Below are 17,014 nucleotides of genomic sequence, written 5' to 3' on the forward strand. Positions count from 1 at the left end.
CTCCATTTTAGGTGCCTTAAGTTGAAATCCCCCAGGAGCAAGATGTTGGGTGCAGGAGCTGGAAGGTTTTCCAGACAGTGGTCAATTTTTAACAGCTGTTCCTGGAATTGCTGGGATGTTGCATCCGGAGGCTTGTAGACTATCACAATGACTAGGTTTTGGTTCTCGACCTTTACTGCTAAAACTTCCACTACATCATTTGAGGCATTTAGCAGTTCTGTGCAAACAAGTGACTCTGCAATGTACAGGCCAACCCCCCCCTTTTGCCTGTTCACTCTGTCCTGTCACATCTGTATAGGTTGTAACCTGGGATCCATATTTCGTTGTCCAAGTGATCCTTTATGTGGGTCTCAGTGAAAGCCGCGAACATTGCCTTTGCCTCTGCAAGCAGTCCACGGATGAAAGGTATTTTGTTGTTTGTTGCTGGCTTTAGACCCTGTATATTTGCAAAGAAGAATGTTATCGGACTGGTGGTATTGTTGGTACTGGGGGGGGGATTTTTTTCCGGCATTAGTATCTGTATCTGTTGGTTTGGGAGTGGAGGCCATCGACTGTGGTTCCACTCCAGGAATGACTGGATTTGGTGTACGATTTCTGCCATTTCCTGCCAGTTTTTTTTCCTTCCTGGCACTAAAAACCTCTCCTCTTGAGTGGCTGTGGCTACCCAGGTTTTCCCATGGCCTGGATGTTTTGTATCTTTTGTCCCCTTTAGATGGTATGCCTGGCAATTTGCTAAGTTATAGCACAGTCTTTCCTGTATATATATATATATATATATATATATATATATATATATATATATATATATATATATATATATATATATATATATATATATATATATATATATATATATATATATATATATAATATATATATATATATATATATATATATATATATATATATATATATATATATAATATAGTATATATATATATATATATATATATATATATATATATATATATATATATATATATATATATATATATATATATATATATATATATATATATATATATATATATATATATATATATATATATATATATATATATATATATATATATATATATATATATATATATATATATATATATATGTATATATATATATATATATATATATATTTTATATATATATATATATATATATATATATATATATATATATATATATATTTATATATATATAGATATATATTTATATATATAGATATATATTTATATATATAGATATATATTTATATATATATAGATATATATTTATATATATATAGATATATATTTATATATATATATATATATATATATATATATATATATATATATATATATATATATATATTCAAGGGGTAGGGGGCAGGGAAAGCAAAGACCTTTTTATGTTAAATACTTTTGAAATGAGGATAACATCTGGGATTTCCCTTCATGCAGTGGTTCTCATAGATATTTTATCGAATTTTACCTTAAAGAAAATTGGGACTCATGGACTTGCTCACTTTTTATTTCTTGGGCACAAAAACAATAAAAATAAAATATAAATACATAAGTACTGTACTATATGTGTGTGAGTGTGTACTCACCTAGTTGTGGTTGCAGGGGTTGAGTCACAGCTCCTGGCCCTGCCTTTCCACTGGCCGCTACTCGGTCACTCTTCCCGCTCCATGAGCTTTATCATACCTCTTCTTAAAGCTACGTATGGATCCTGCCTCCCTTACATCACTACCCAGACTATTCCACTTCCTGACAACTCTGTCAGGAAGTGGAATAGTCTGGGTAGTGGTTCATCTGAGTCTTCAACTTCCAACTGTGACCCCTTGTTGCTGTGTCCCATCTCTGGAACTTCCTGTCTCTGTCCACCTTGTCAATTCCAGTCAGATTTAACATGTCGTTATCATACCCGCCCCTGACTCTCCAGTCCTCTAGTGTCATCAAGTTGATTTCCCTTAACCTCTCCTATTAGGACATGCCCTTTAGCTCCGGGACTAGTCTTGTTGCAAACCTTTGCACTTCTCTAGTTACCTCACCTGCTTGGTTAGGTGAGGGTTCCAAACTGGCACTGCATACTCCAATATGGGCCTAATATACACAGTGTACAGGTTCCTGAATGACTCATTTGGATGTCAAAATGTTGTTTTTAGATTTGCCAGGTGCCCATATGCTGCAGCAGTTATTTGGTTGATGTGTGCCTCAGGAGAAGTACCCGGTGTTATACTCACCCTAAGATCCTTTTCCATGAGTGAGGTTTGTAGGATCTGGCCCCCTATACAGTGGACCCCCGGTTCACGATATTAATCCGTTCCTGAGAGCTCATCGTAAACCAAAATTATCGGAAAGCGAATCAATTTTCCCCATAAGAAATAATGGAAATCAAATTAATCTGTGAAAGACACCCAAAAGTATGAAAAAAAAACTTTTACCACATGATATATTAAGTTTATTGCAATATAATAATTACAATAACAATAATAACAAAAGAATAATCACAATAGAATAATTGACACTTACTTTTAATGAAGATCTGGTGATGATTGATGGGATGGGAGGAGGGGAGAGTGTCAAAGCTTTTAATGTTTAGAAGGGGAATCCCCCTCCATTAGGACTTGAGGTAGCAAGTCCTTTTCCGGGGTTACTTCCCTTCTTCTTTTAATGCCACTAGGACCAGCTTGAGAGTCACTGGACTTCTGTCGCACAACATATCTGTCCATAGAGGCCTGTACCTCTCGTTCCTTTATGACTTTCCTAAAGTGGTTCACAACATTGTCAGTGTACAGGTTGCCAACACGGCTTGCAGTAGCTGTGTCAGGGTGATTTTCATCAAAAAAGGTTTGCACTTCAAGTCACTTTGCACACATTTCCTTAATTTCAATAGTCATTAGCACCTTTGGTCTCGATGGGTTGGCACTAGAAGCTTTCTTGGGGCCCATGGTGACTTATTTTGCAGAAACAGTGATAATATGGATAATATAGAATGTACCAAATGTATCCTTAGATGCGCACACACTGGCTGGCTTGTAAACACTGGACACATCTCGTACGAATCATATCGCATACCAGGCTATGTAACGGGAACCAAGGCAAATTTTTTTGATATAATGCTTCGGATACCGGATTTAATGGATACCGATGCCTTCGCGAACCGGGGGTCCACTGCATTGTACTCCGTCTGTGGTGGTCTTTGCCCTTCCCCAATCTTCATGACTCTGCATTTTTTATTATTTATTTTTTTTATTATCACACTGGCTCATTCCCACCAAGGCAGGGTGGCCCGAAAAAGAAAAACTTTCACCATCATTTACTCCATCACTGTCTTGCCAGAAGGGTGCTTTACACTAGTTTTTGAACTGCAACATTAAGACCCCTCCTTCAGAGTGCAGGCACTGTACTTCCCATCTCCAGGACTCAAGTCCGGCCTGCCGGTTTCCCTGAACCCCTTCATAAATGTTACTTTGCTCACACTCCAACAGCACATCAAGTATTAAAAACCATTTGTCTCCATTCACTCCTATCAAACACGCTCACCCATGCCTGCTGGAAGTCCAAGCCCCTCGCACACAAAACCTCCTTTACCCCCTCCCTCCAACCTATCCTAGGCCGACCCCTACCCCGCCTTCCTTCCACTACAGACTGATACACTCTTGAAGTCACTCTGTTTCGCTCCATTCTCTCTATATGTATGAACCACCTCAACAACCCTTCCTCAGCCCTCTGGACAACAGTTTTGGTAATCCCGCACCTCCTCCTAACTTCCAAACTACGAATTCTCTGCATTATATTCACACCACACATTGCCCTCAGACATGACATCTCCACTGCCTCCAGCCTTCTCCTCGCTGCAACATTCATCACCCATGCTTCACACCCATATAAGAGCGTTGGTAAAACTATACTCTCATACATTCCCCTCTTTGCCTCCAAGGACAAAGTTCTTTGTCTCCACAGACTCCTAAGTGCACCACGCACCCTTTTCCCCTCATCAATTCTATGATTCACCTCATCTTTCATAGACCCATCTGCTGACACATCCACTCCCAAATATCTGAATACATTCACCTCCTCCATACTCTCTCCCTTCAATCTGATATCCAATCTTTCATCACCTAATCTTTTTGTTATCCTCATAACCTTCCTCTTTCCTGTATTCACTTTTAATTTTCTTCTTTTGCACACCCAGGCCTCCTGGTTGATCAGGGGCTGATCCACCAGGAGGCCTGGTCACAGACCGGGCCGCGGGGGCGTTGACCCCCGAAACTCTCTCCAGGTAAACTCCAGGTAAACCCAACCAAATTCATCCACCAATCTCTGCAACTTCTCTTCAGAATCTCCCAAGAGCACAATGTCATCAGCAAAGAGCAACTGTGACAACTCCCACTTTATGTGTGATTCTTTATCTTTTAACTCCACACCTCTTGCCAAGACCCTCGCATTTACTTCTCTTACAACCCCATCTATAAATATATTAACCACGGTGACATCACACATCCTTGTCTAAGGCCTACTTTTACTGGGAAATAATTTCCCTCTGTCCACTGTATTGTACTCCATCTGTAGTGGTCTTTGCCCTTCCCCAATTTTCATGACTCTGCATTTGGCGGGGTTAAATTGCCTGACCAGGCTTGTAGCCCATCCAGGTCTCTTTGTAGTCCTGCCTGATCCTCGACTGATTTAATTCTCCTCATTAACTTCACATCATCTGCAAACAAGGACACTTCTGAGTCTATCCCTTCTGTTATGTCATTCACATATACCAAAAACAGTACAGGTCCTAGGACTGACCCCTGTGGAACCCAACTCATCAAAGGTGCCCACTCTGACACCTTGTCATGCACACTGACATTGTTGCCTCCCTGTCAGATATTGTCTGATCCACTGTAGTGCTTTTCCTGTTAAGCGCAACTGATCCTCTAGCTTTTGCATTAACCTCTTGTGAGGAACTGTGTCAAAGGCCTTCTTGCAGTCCAAGAAAATGCAGTCTATCCACCCCTCTCTTTCTTGTCTTACTGTCGTCACCCTGTCATAGAACTCCAGTAGGTTTGTGATGAAGGATTTTCCTTCCCTGTAGCTGTGCTGGTTGTCGTTTATAAGCTTGTGTCTTACTAGGTGCTCCACCACTCTCCTCCTGATGATCTTTGCCATGACTTTGCACGCTATACATGTCAGTGACAGAGGTCTGCAGTTTAATGCTACATGTCTGACTCCTTTCTTAAAAATTGGGACTACATTTGCCATCTTCAATCTGTGTGTGCACTCACCTACTTGTGGTTGCAGGGGCCAAATCACAGCTCCTGGTCCTGCCTTTTCACTGGTCGCTACTGAGTCACTCTTCCTGCTCTATGCACTCTATCATACCTCTTCTGAAAGTTATGTATGGATCCTGCCTCAACTACATCACTTCCCAGACTATTCCACCTCCTCACAACTCTGTGACTGAAGAAATACTCCCTAATGTCCTTGTGATATATCTGTGTCTTCAACTTCCAACTGTGACCCTTTGTTGCTGTGTCCCATCTCTGAATCCTGTCTGTCCACCTTGTCGATTAATCTCAGTATTTTATATGTCGTTATCATATCCCCCCCATTGCTCCTGTCTTCCAGTGTCGTCAAGTAGATTTTCCTTAGCCTCTCCACAGAGGACATACCCCTTAGCTGCAGGACTAGTCTTGTGGCAAACCTTTGCACTTTCTCTAGTTTCCTCACATGCTTGGCTAGGTGAGGGTTCTAAATTGGTGCTGCATACTCCAATATGGGCCTAACGTACACAGTGTACAGGGTTCTGAATGACACCTTATTTAGATGTCGGAATGCTGTTCTTAGGTCTGCCAGGCTCCCGTATGCTGCAGCAGTTATTTGGTTGATGTGCACTTCAGGAGATGTGCCCGGTGTTATACTTACCCCAAGGTCCTTTCCTTGAGTGAGGTTTGTAGGCTCTGGCCCCCTAGCCGGTACTCCGTCTGTAGTTGTCTGTGTCCTTCCCCAATCTTCATGACTTTGCCCTTGGTGGGGTTGAACTCCAGAGGCCAGTTGCAGGACCAGTCCTGCAGCCTGTCCAGATCCCTCTGTAGTTCTGCCTGGTCCTCGTTCAACTGAATTCTTCTCATCAACTTATCTGCAAATATGGACACTTCGGAGTTTATTCCTTCCGTCATGTTGTTCACAAATACAAGAAATAGTACCCGTCCTAGGACTGATCCTTGTGGCACCCCGCTCGTTACAGGCGCCCACTCTGATACCTCACCACGTACCATGACTCGCTGTTGTCTTCCTGACAGGTATTCCTTGATCCATTGTAGTACCTTCCCTGTTATCCCTGCCTGGTCCTCCAGTTTTTTGCACTAATCTCTTGTGTGGAACTGTGTCAAATACCTTCTTACAGTCCAAGAAAATGCAATATGCCCACCCCTCTCTCTCTTCTCTTACTGCTGTCCCCCTGTCATAGAACTCCAGTAAGTTTGTGACACAGGATTTCCCATCCCTGAAACCGTGCTGGCTGTTGTTGATAAGCTCATTCCTTTCTAGGTGCTACACCACTCTTCTCCTGATAATCTTCTCCATGACCTTGCATACTATACATGTCAGTGACACTGACCTGTAATTTAATGCTTCGTGTGTTTCTTTTTTTAAAAACTGGGACTACATTTGCTGTCTTCCATACTTCAGGTAATCGCCCTGATGTGTTGAAGATTGTTGCTAGTGGTACACATAGCGCCTCTGCTCCCTCTCTCAGGACCCATGGAGAGATGTTATCTGTCCCATTGCCTTTGAGGTATCAAGCTCTCTGAGCAGCCTCTTCACTTCTTCTTTGGTTGTATGTATTGTGTCCAACACTTGATGGTGCACCCCATCTCTCTCTCTTTCTGGAGTCCCTTCTGTCTCTTCTGTGAACACTTCTTTGAATCTCATATTGAGCTCCTCACATACTTCTCAATCATTTCTTGTGATCTTCCCTCCTTCCTTCCTCAGCCTGATTACCTGGTCCTTGACTGTTGTTTTCTTCCTGATGTGGCTGTACAACAGCTTCACGTCAGATTTGGCTTTTGCTGCTATGTCATTTTCGTATTGTCGTTGGGCCTCCCTTCCTACCTGTGCATATTCTTTTCTTGCTCTATGACTGCTCTCCTTATTCTCCTGGGTCCTTTGCCTTCTATACTTCTTTCATTCTCTACCACACTTGGTTTTGGCCTTCCTGCACCTTTGGGTGAACCACGGGCTCATCCTGGCTTTTTCATTATTCCTGTTACCCTTGGGCACAAACCTCTCCTCAGCTTCTTTGCATATTGTTGTCATGTATTCCATCATCTCATTTACTGACTTCCCTGCCAGCTCTCTGTCCCACTGAACCCCATGCAGGAAGTTCTTCATGCCTAAGTAGTCCCTTTTCTTGTAGTTTGGCTTCATACATCTGACCCTTCCTGCTTCCTCCTCCACTTGTAACTCTATGTAGTCGAAACTCAGAACCACATGGTCACTGGCCTCAAGAGGTCTTTCATATGTGATGTCCTCAATATCTGTGCTACTCAAGGTGAATACTAGGTCTAGTCTCCCTGGTTCATCTTCTCTCTCTCTCTCTGGCAGTGTCCCTTACGTGTTGGTACATGAGGTTTTCCAGTACCACCTCCACCATCTTAACCCTCCACATTTCTTCGCCCCCATGTGGCTCTAGGTTCTCCCAATCGATTTCCTTGTGGTTAAAGTCACCCATGATCAGTAGCTTTGCCCTGCTCGCATGAGCCCTCCTTGCCACTTCAGCCAGTGTGTGTGTGTGTGTGTGTGTGTGTGTACTCGCCTAGTTGTGGTTGCAGGGGTCGAGATTTAGCTCCTGGCCCTGCCTCTTCACTGATCGCTGTGTGTATATATATATATGTGTGTGTATATATATTTTTTCAACAAATCAGTCGTATGACACCGAGGCAGGGTGATCTAAATTTAGTAATTTATTCAGGTTACTATCCTCTTACTCCCGGCATTTTAGTCGCTTCTTACGACACACATGGCGCGCGCGCCATATATACACACACACACACGCGCACACGCACACACACACACACACACACACACACACACACACACACACACACACACACACACGCACACGCACACGCACACGCACACGCACACGCACACGCACACGCACACGCACACGCACACACACACACACACGTAGTGGAGGCGGGAACCATACATAGTTTTAAGACGAGGTTTGATAAAGCTCATGGAGCAGGGAGAGAGGAGACCCAGTAGCAACCGGTGAAGAGGCGGGGCCAGGAGCTAACACTCGACTCCTGCAACCACAAATAGGTGAGTACAAATAGGTGAGTACGTACACACACACACACACACCAAAATATTATAGTTCCAGCTTCTAAAAATTATAACTATATGTAAAGCTATATAAAAGAAAATTCTTAAATTAATTTTCACTCCCAAGGACAAAATATGCCCCAACTTTATACTCGAGATGAAACAAACACAACCAAAGTTCAATTCTAGTCGATGACTATCATTTTTTGTAAGACAGCAGCCGACAAAAAGAAAGTTACCACTGACAATAACACTCTCCATTACTTCAGTAGTAGCAACAGCCACTTTGTGTGAGACTAAACGAAGCCTAACGATAAAATGAGATGGATGAACACGATTTGCGAGCAGCCAACAGGATGAACACTGGAATCCAGGTCACCGTGTGAGTCAAGGGACGCTGGCGTCCCTCAGGAAGCTTTGTTCCTCTTCATCCTCACCAGAAAGAATTACAAATTTGAAGCTAATTTTCTTAAAACTTAAGTCTAGCATCTTTGCATTACCCATTTTCAACACCTCATTATTTATCAGTTTTTACATTCTCAGACTTTTTTGCAAATTTTCATCATTTCCATAGCCTATTGTGGACTCTTAAAATTATTACAGTAGAGACCTTGGGTTCCACAGAACCCAGTTTGAGAACCAGTGATTTAGCGATTTATTTGGCTTGACAGTTTTGTTAACTTCATGTCATGTATTTCTTTCCTCTGATTTATAACAAATGAGACTGAGGTAACCAAACTGCTTTGATAATATCGTGCTGCATATGCAACCGAAAAAACTGGTTTCGATGAGGACAGGGTCAGCTAAGGAGAATACCCAGAGTGAGGAATTAAGGACAGTCAATATGAAATCCCTAGCATGTGGCACTGTGGCTGCTAGAAGGAAGGCTTCATCTAATTTAAAAGGAACTGTCAATAATTGTTGAGGCGACTTCTTCTTTATAAGATTTTACCAATGAGATTATTTGTGAACTTTAGTAGCAGTGACTGACTCATCTGCTTTAAAAATCTGTACAAGTATTCCCAACATTTTACTACGTCAGTAAATTTTGACTCCTAAATTCCCAAAAATAACCTCTCAAGCGCTCTGGTAGTATCTTCCCTGGTAGAAACACACCGTGTATGTTACCTACTACAATATGCAGGTAATGCTACACGTGTTGCCTTGCAAGCTCTTACTCCCGTCCTTAGTCTAACTGCAAGTTTTGCTTGATTCCATTGATCTCTCTTTGTGTGTGTGTGTGTGTGTGTGTGTGTGTGTGTGTGTGTGTGTGTGTGTGTGTGTGTGGGAGGGGGGGGGTGCCTGATATACATGTTACAAAAATGTCACGTAATCCTCATTCCAAACGTATTTTTTAAAATACTCATACCTCTAGTTCTGCACAAGTACTGTATATATATATATATATATATATATATATATATATATATATATATATATATATATATATATATATATATATATATATATATATATATATATAAAGTACTGCGTATTTTGTATGTTTACGCACGAGTTGCAGTCATAACATGTCTGGCATTACAACTATATAAACATCTAGAAAAAAGGTGTTGATGCAGATCACATACAAAAGCCTGCAATTTATGTTCTATAAGAAGCAGTACTGTACCTTTCTTCCTTGCCCTTTCTTTGGCCTTTTTGCCTGGTAAGGAAATAAAATGTTTAGATTTTAAACATGCGAAATTCTCATTAGATTTAGTAGTCTGATTCTTCGTTTACATTGTAACATCCTATGATGATTTAAGATAATGGATATACTGTACTGTATATTTTTTTATAATAAATGTTTTGTTCACATGCACTAAAATGTCATGTCATGACAGCTATTTCATGACAATAATAGATGTGACAAACAAGCTAAACAAAAATACTTTAGCATGCTATATGTCACATACACAAATATATGTAATCAACAGTGGAGGATACAAGAGCAGGTGTTACGTCTCTTAGCCATCAGAGTTTCCAATACATGTGTCACAGGAAATTATCACATAAGGCTCAAGTTAATAAAAAATATTTTTACATTTTTTAAAAATTCCTAAACTGGATACAAATTAACTTCTGAGAAGTAACTATTATGGAAAACAAATAATGAGAATCTTTAGAAAATCTGGAAGTTTTGTATATTTATAACATTTTTATTTAAAGTTCATTATTAATAACCTAAAACATCAAATATTTGATAAAAATAGAAGAATTCAATCAATTGAAAAATAGTCTAGTTTAGGTTAATTTGCCATACACTTAATACACCTAAAAAACTTACACACACACACACACACACACAAAGACAGGATGTTCCAGGGAGGGGACACAGAAACAAGAGGCCACAATTGGAAGTTGAAGACACAAATGAGTCAGAGAGATAGTAGGAAGTATTTCTTCAGTCATAGAGTTGTAAGGCAGTGGAATAGCCTAGAAAATGACGTAGTGGAGGCAGGAACCATACACACACACACACACAGGCGGGGCCAGGAGCTAGGACTCGACACACACACACAAGGGGGGCGAAGAGCTGTGACTAGACTCCTGTAACCACAAACAGGTGAGTACACAAACACAGGGTCAGGAGTTGTGAATCGACGCCTGTACATGTACACACACACACAGGCGGCCAAAGACTGCAAACCTCATTCAAGGAGAAAGATCTAGGGGTGAGTATAATACCGAGTACGTCGCCAGAAGCACACATTAACCAGATAACTGCTGCGCCATATGGGCGCCAGTCAGTGAAGAGGCATGGCCAAGAGCTGAGCTTCGACCCCTGCAACCACAATTAGGTGAGAACAATTAGGTGAATACACTCACAGGGAAGTGCCCAGTGTCGTCAGGGAAATCGATCTGATGACCCTGGAGGACAGGAGAGAGAGGGGAGACATGATAACGATATATAAAATACTAAGAGGAACTGACAAGGTGGACAGAAACAGGATGTTCCAGAGATGAGATACAGCAACAAGGGGTCACTCTTGGAAGCTGAAGACTCAGACGAGTCACAGGGATGTTGGGAAGTATTTCTTCAGTCATAGAGTTGTCAGGCCCGGATGTGGAGGCAGCATCCATACACAGCTTTAAGAAGAGGTATGATAAGGCTCATGGAGCAGGGAAAGAGTGAACATAGTAGCGACCAGTGAAGAGGTGGAGTCAGGAACTATGAATCGCCCCCTGCAACCACAATTAGGTGAGTACACACAGAGGAGCCAAGCACTGTGTTGAACCCTGCAACAACATAAAGGTGAGTACACACTCACTAATGAGACAAGGAAAAACTTACAAACAGCGACCATAAAGAATAAAAAGTTACAATACGGAAATGCCACCATAAATTTCAGTCTTCTAAGTGCGGATTATTTATAAATTACAAAAGGCTCCAGACAAGCTGCTAGACTGGTGTGATATAAGTAGTTATTTGAGCTCAACCCCAGCAAATGTAAGGTAATAAAAAATTGGAGAAGGGCAAAGAAAACTAGACACTGAGTGAACAGTTGACTCAGGGCACAGAGACTGCAAACTACTCTTAATAATAATAATAATCTTTATTTCTACAAGTCCATGATACAACTTGTACCGACACAGTTGACCTCAATGACATACAGTACAGAAGGGCACTGGTTAGGCAGAGCATTTCAGGTAATTTATGTTTTGTCCCCGGGCTGCGACCCACACCAGTCGACTAAGACCCAGGTACAGTGAGCACAGCACTTAGCACACAGTCAGAGGTTTACACTAACCTAATAATTTCTGCAGCTAATACTTGTTTGGCAAATATAAGAGTAAATTTAGGAACCTCAAAAAGAGGCATTCGTAGCTTTTTATGCAACATACGTCATGCCCATCCTGGAGTGCCCAGCATCAGCATGGTACCCACACCTAATAAAGTATGTTAAGCTGGAGAAAGTGCAGAGATAGGCTGCCAGTCTTGTTCCAGAGTAAATGAGAAAAAGAATAATAATATCTTTATTTCCACAAGTACATGTACAAGGTATCCAGTCCTAGTTGATATCAATGACATACCACTATACAGAAAGCCGCTTGTTATGCAGAGTATTTCAGACAAATTAGGCCAATTTTGTCCTGGGTAGCGACCCACACCAGTCGACAAATACCCAGGTACCCATTTTATACTGATGGGTGAACATAGACAACCGGTGTAAGGAAACACTCCCAATGTTTCAACCCTCACCGGGAATCAAACTCGGATTTTCACCGTGTGAAGCTAGAGCTTTTGCCACCAGGCCATGGGCCACCGTAATGAGTTATGAGAGGCAAAAGGAACTAAACCTAACAACATTAAAGGACAGAACAACTAGAGGAGTCAATCTGGAGGTCACTGCAGGGGGTCAATGCCCCTGCGACCCGGTCTCTGACCAGGCCTCCTAGTGGAATAGGGCCTGATCAACCAGGCTATTACTGCTGGCCACACGCAAACCAATATACGAACTACCGCCCTGCTGATATGGCAGACTGGTAGAGAGGTTAGAGAGGCAGTACGACATTTAAAGCTGAAGACACAGATAAGCCAGCAATAGGTATGTCATGAAGTATTTATTCAGCCAAAAGGTGCTCAAGAAGTGGAATGACCTGGCTAATGATGTAGCTGAAATGAAGTGATGGAAGCAGACTCCATGCGTACTTTTAAGAATAGGTATGCTAGGACCCACGAGGCTAGGAGTGAATATGGCAAATGACAGGTGGCTAAGACTACACCAATGCAACCCCATACAGGCGAGTACATATAGGAGAGTACACATGCACACACACTCACACGCACACGTCGGGGCCAGGAGCTGCAAATCGACCCCTGCAACCACGAATAGGTGAGTATGCACGCACACACGCACGCACATACACACACACAATTTTTAGTTAATATAAATTTTAAATTATGAGCATAATTATTTTATTTATTAGCTGTAAATAATAATTTTAGCAAATAAACATACCTGTTGTTTGTCTGTAAAAATTTCTATATATATATATATATATATATATATATATATATATATATATATATATATATTACTCCAGTCTGATTTTAGTCATAACTAAACTTTTTTGATAAACTGAAAAATTTGGCATGACGATGATATAGATTGTCAATAATAGAATAATTAAATACATTTGCAATATTCCAGCCTAGATAGAACAAGTGACCTGAAGAATGTCATCATGGGCTTGGGCTCCCTAGTTTTGAAGGTTCTCATTATCCATCCTGTCATTCTTCTAGCAGATGCGATTGATACAATGTTATGGTCCTTGAAGGTGAGATCCTCCGATATGATCACTCCCAGGTCTTTGACGTTGGTGTTTCGCTCTATTTTGTGGCCAGAATTTGTTTTGTACTCTGATGAAGATTTAATTTCCTCGTGTTTACCATATCTGAGTAATTGAAATTTCTCATCGTTGAACTTCATATTGTTTTCTGCAGCCCACTGAAAGATTTGGTTGATGTCCGCCTGGAGCCTTGCAGTGTCTTCCAGGTACCTATTTGCTGCTAGGTGAACAGAACAACAGGTGTAAGGAAACGTGTCGAAATGTTTCCACCCGCCGGGAATCGAACTCTGGCCCTCCGTGTGTGAAGCGGGAACTTTAGCCACCAGGCCACCAATGGTTCTACTGTTCGAAATGTACTGCATGCTAGTAGATTTATTTTGTGCCTAACAATATTTTATTGCAAGTACATTACCTGTATACTGCAGAAAAAGTAAATTTATTATTATTAAGACTGACGAAGCCACTCGTGGCCAAACATTTTAATTTCCACAAACTGTACATAAAAGTTCTCTTACACCTGGATTAAGTAAATTCATCCATCTCACATTACTTATATTATAGTGGCCTCAGTAAAGTTGGATGGTTCATTAAGTACAAAACTAAGAATTAAAATCGGACAATTATTTCATTTTTGTGGGACGAATTTTCAGGTGATTCAGGAAGTAACTTACAGCAGCTTGATTAACTTACAATTTAAATAAAAATAATCGAAATCTGATAATTATTTCATTTTTATCACATTTTTCGCTCCAGCCCCATAAGAACCCTCATAATTCGCAAACATTGAGCACCTGGAGGCTCATTCACGTTCAGTTTTCATCCGTTCACATATTTTACTCACCTTATACCTGGAGTTTACCTGGAGAGAGCTCCGGGGGTCAACGCCCCCGCGGCCCGGTCTGTGACCAGGCCTCCTGGTGGATCAGAGCCTGATCAACCAGGCTGTTACTGCTGGCTGCACGCAAACCAACGTACGAGCCACAGCCCGGCTGGTCAGGAACCGACTTTAGGTGCTTGTCCAGTGCCAGCTTGAAGACTGCCAGGGGTCTGTTGGTAATCCCCCTTATGTATGCTGGGAGGCAGTTGAACAGTCTCGGGCCCCTGACACTTATTGTATGGTCTCTTAACGTGCAAGTGACACCCCTGCTCTTCATTGGGGGGATGTTGCATCGTCTGCCAAGTCTTTTGCTTTCGTAGTGAGTGATTTTCGTGTGCAAGTTCGGTACCAGTCCCTCTAGGATTTTCCAGGTGTATATAATCATGTATCTCTCCCGCCTGCGTTCCAGGGAATAAAGGTTCAGGAACCTCAAGCGCTCCCAGTAATTGAGGTGTTTTATCTCCGTTATGCGCGCCGTGAAGGTTCTCTGTACATTTTCTAGGTCAGCAATTTCACCTGCCTTGAAAGGTGCTGTTAGTGTGCAGCAATATTCCAGCCTAGATAGAACAAGTGACCTGAAGAGTGTCATCATGGGCTTGGCCTCCCTAGTTTTGAAGGTTCTCATTATCCATCCTGTCATTTTTCTAGCAGATGTGATTGATACAATGTTATGGTCCTTGAAGGTGAGATCCTCCGACATGATCACTCCCAGGTCTTTGACGTTGGTGTTTCGCTCTATTTTGTGGCCAGAATTTGTTTTGTACTCTGATGAAGATTTAATTTCCTCGTGTTTACCATATCTGAGTAATTTAAATTTCTCATCGTTGAACTTCATATTGTTTTCTGCAGCCCACTGAAAGATTCGGTTGATGTCCTCCTGGAGCCTTGCAGTGTCTGCAATGGAAGACACTGTCATGCAGATTCGGGTGTCATCTGCAAAGGAAGACACGGTGCTGTGGCTGACATCCTTGTCTATGTCGGATATGAGGATGAGGAACAAGATGGGAGCGAGTACTGTGCCTTGTGGAACAGAGCTTTTCACCGTAGCTGCCTCGGACTTTACTCTGTTGACGACTACTCTCTGTGTTCTGTTAGTGAGGAAATTATAGATCCATCGACCGACTTTTCCTGTTATCCCTTTAGCACGCATTTTGTGCGCTATTACGCCATGGTCACACTTGTCGAAGGCTTTTGCAAAGTCTGTATATATTACATCTGCATTCTTTTTATCTTCTAGTGCATTTAGGACCTTGTCGTAGTGATCCAATAGTTGAGACAGACAGGAGCGACCTGTTCTAAACCCATGTTGCCCTGGGTTGTGTAACTGATGGGTTTCTAGATGGGTGGTGATCTTGCTTCTTAGGACCCTTTCAAAGATTTTTATGATATGGGATGTTAGTCCTATCGGTCTGTAGTTCTTTGCTGTTGCTTTACTGCCCCCTTTGTGGAGTGAGGCTATGTCTATTGTTTTTAGTAACTGTGGGACGACCCCCGTGTCCATGCTCCCTCTCCATAGGATGGAAAAGGCTCGTGATAGGGGCTCTTGCAGTTCTTGATGAACACGGAGTTCCATGAGTCTGGCCCTGGGGCAGAGTGCATGGGCATGTCATTTATCGCCTGTTCGAAGTCATTTGGCGTCAGGATAACATCGGATAGGCTTGTGTTAACCAAATTTTGTGGCTCTCTCATAAAAAATTCGTTTTGATCTTTGACTCTCAGTCTGGTTAGCGGCTTGCTAAAAACTGAGTCATATTGGGACTTGAGTAGCTCACTCATTTCCTTGCTGTCATGTGTGTAGGACCCATCTTGTTTAAGTAGGGGCCCAATACTGGATGTTGTTCTCGACTTTGATTTGGCATAGGAGAAGAAATACTTTGGGGTTCTTTCGATTTCATTTATGGTTTTTAGTTCCTCCCGCGATTCCCGACTCCTATAAGATTCCTTTAGCTTGAGTTCGATGCTTGCTATTTCTCTGACCAGTGTCTCCCTACGCATTTCAGATATATTGACCTCTTTTAGCCTCTCTGTTATTCTTTTCCGTCGCCTGTAAAGGGAGCGCCTGTCTCTTTCTATTTTACATCTACTCCTCCTTTTTCTTAGAGGAATAAGCCTTGTGCATACATCGAGTGCCACCAAGTTAATCTGTTCTAGGCATACGTTGGGGTCTGTGTTGCTTAGTATATCTTCCCAGCTTATATCGGTTAGGACTTGGTTTACTTGGTCCCACTTTATGTTTTTGTTACTGAAGTTGAATTTGGTGAATGCTCCCTCGTGACTAGTCTCAAGTAAAATATATAACCATAAGCTCTAAACAAAACAAAATATGAAAAGAAAAACACGTGAAATAATATTTGACAAAATAATATACCGGATAATTCAAAGAAATCATTTAATTACGAATCCACAAAATAATATTTTATTAACTAGCTATGGAGATTCAGTGTGATATATAAAATTTATTGCAGATATTTAATACTTTAGTAAAGTGGCTTGATATTACGTACGTATTTGTATTTAATATAATATACCCTATGAAACC

General features: G+C 41.4%; 1 protein-coding gene across 11 annotated transcripts in view; it reads right to left on the reverse strand.

Moving 5' to 3' along the window:
- unc-13 overlaps positions 1 to 17,014 on the reverse strand; it is a 1,383,522-nt gene that overhangs the window by 949,349 nt on the left and 417,159 nt on the right. For 9 of the 11 annotated variants that reach the window (XM_070092067.1, XM_070092063.1, XM_070092064.1 and 6 more), the window contains exon 6: positions 9,934 to 9,966. The exons of the other annotated variants lie outside the window; for them this stretch is intronic. In XM_070092067.1, the coding sequence (XP_069948168.1) occupies positions 9,934 to 9,966 (33 nt within the window). The remainder of the gene's footprint in view (positions 1 to 9,933; positions 9,967 to 17,014) is intronic. 11 annotated transcript variants of the gene reach the window in all.

Source organism: Cherax quadricarinatus, chromosome 38 (genome assembly GCF_038502225.1).
Source record: "Cherax quadricarinatus isolate ZL_2023a chromosome 38, ASM3850222v1, whole genome shotgun sequence".
Lineage (NCBI taxonomy): Eukaryota > Metazoa > Arthropoda > Malacostraca > Decapoda > Parastacidae > Cherax > Cherax quadricarinatus.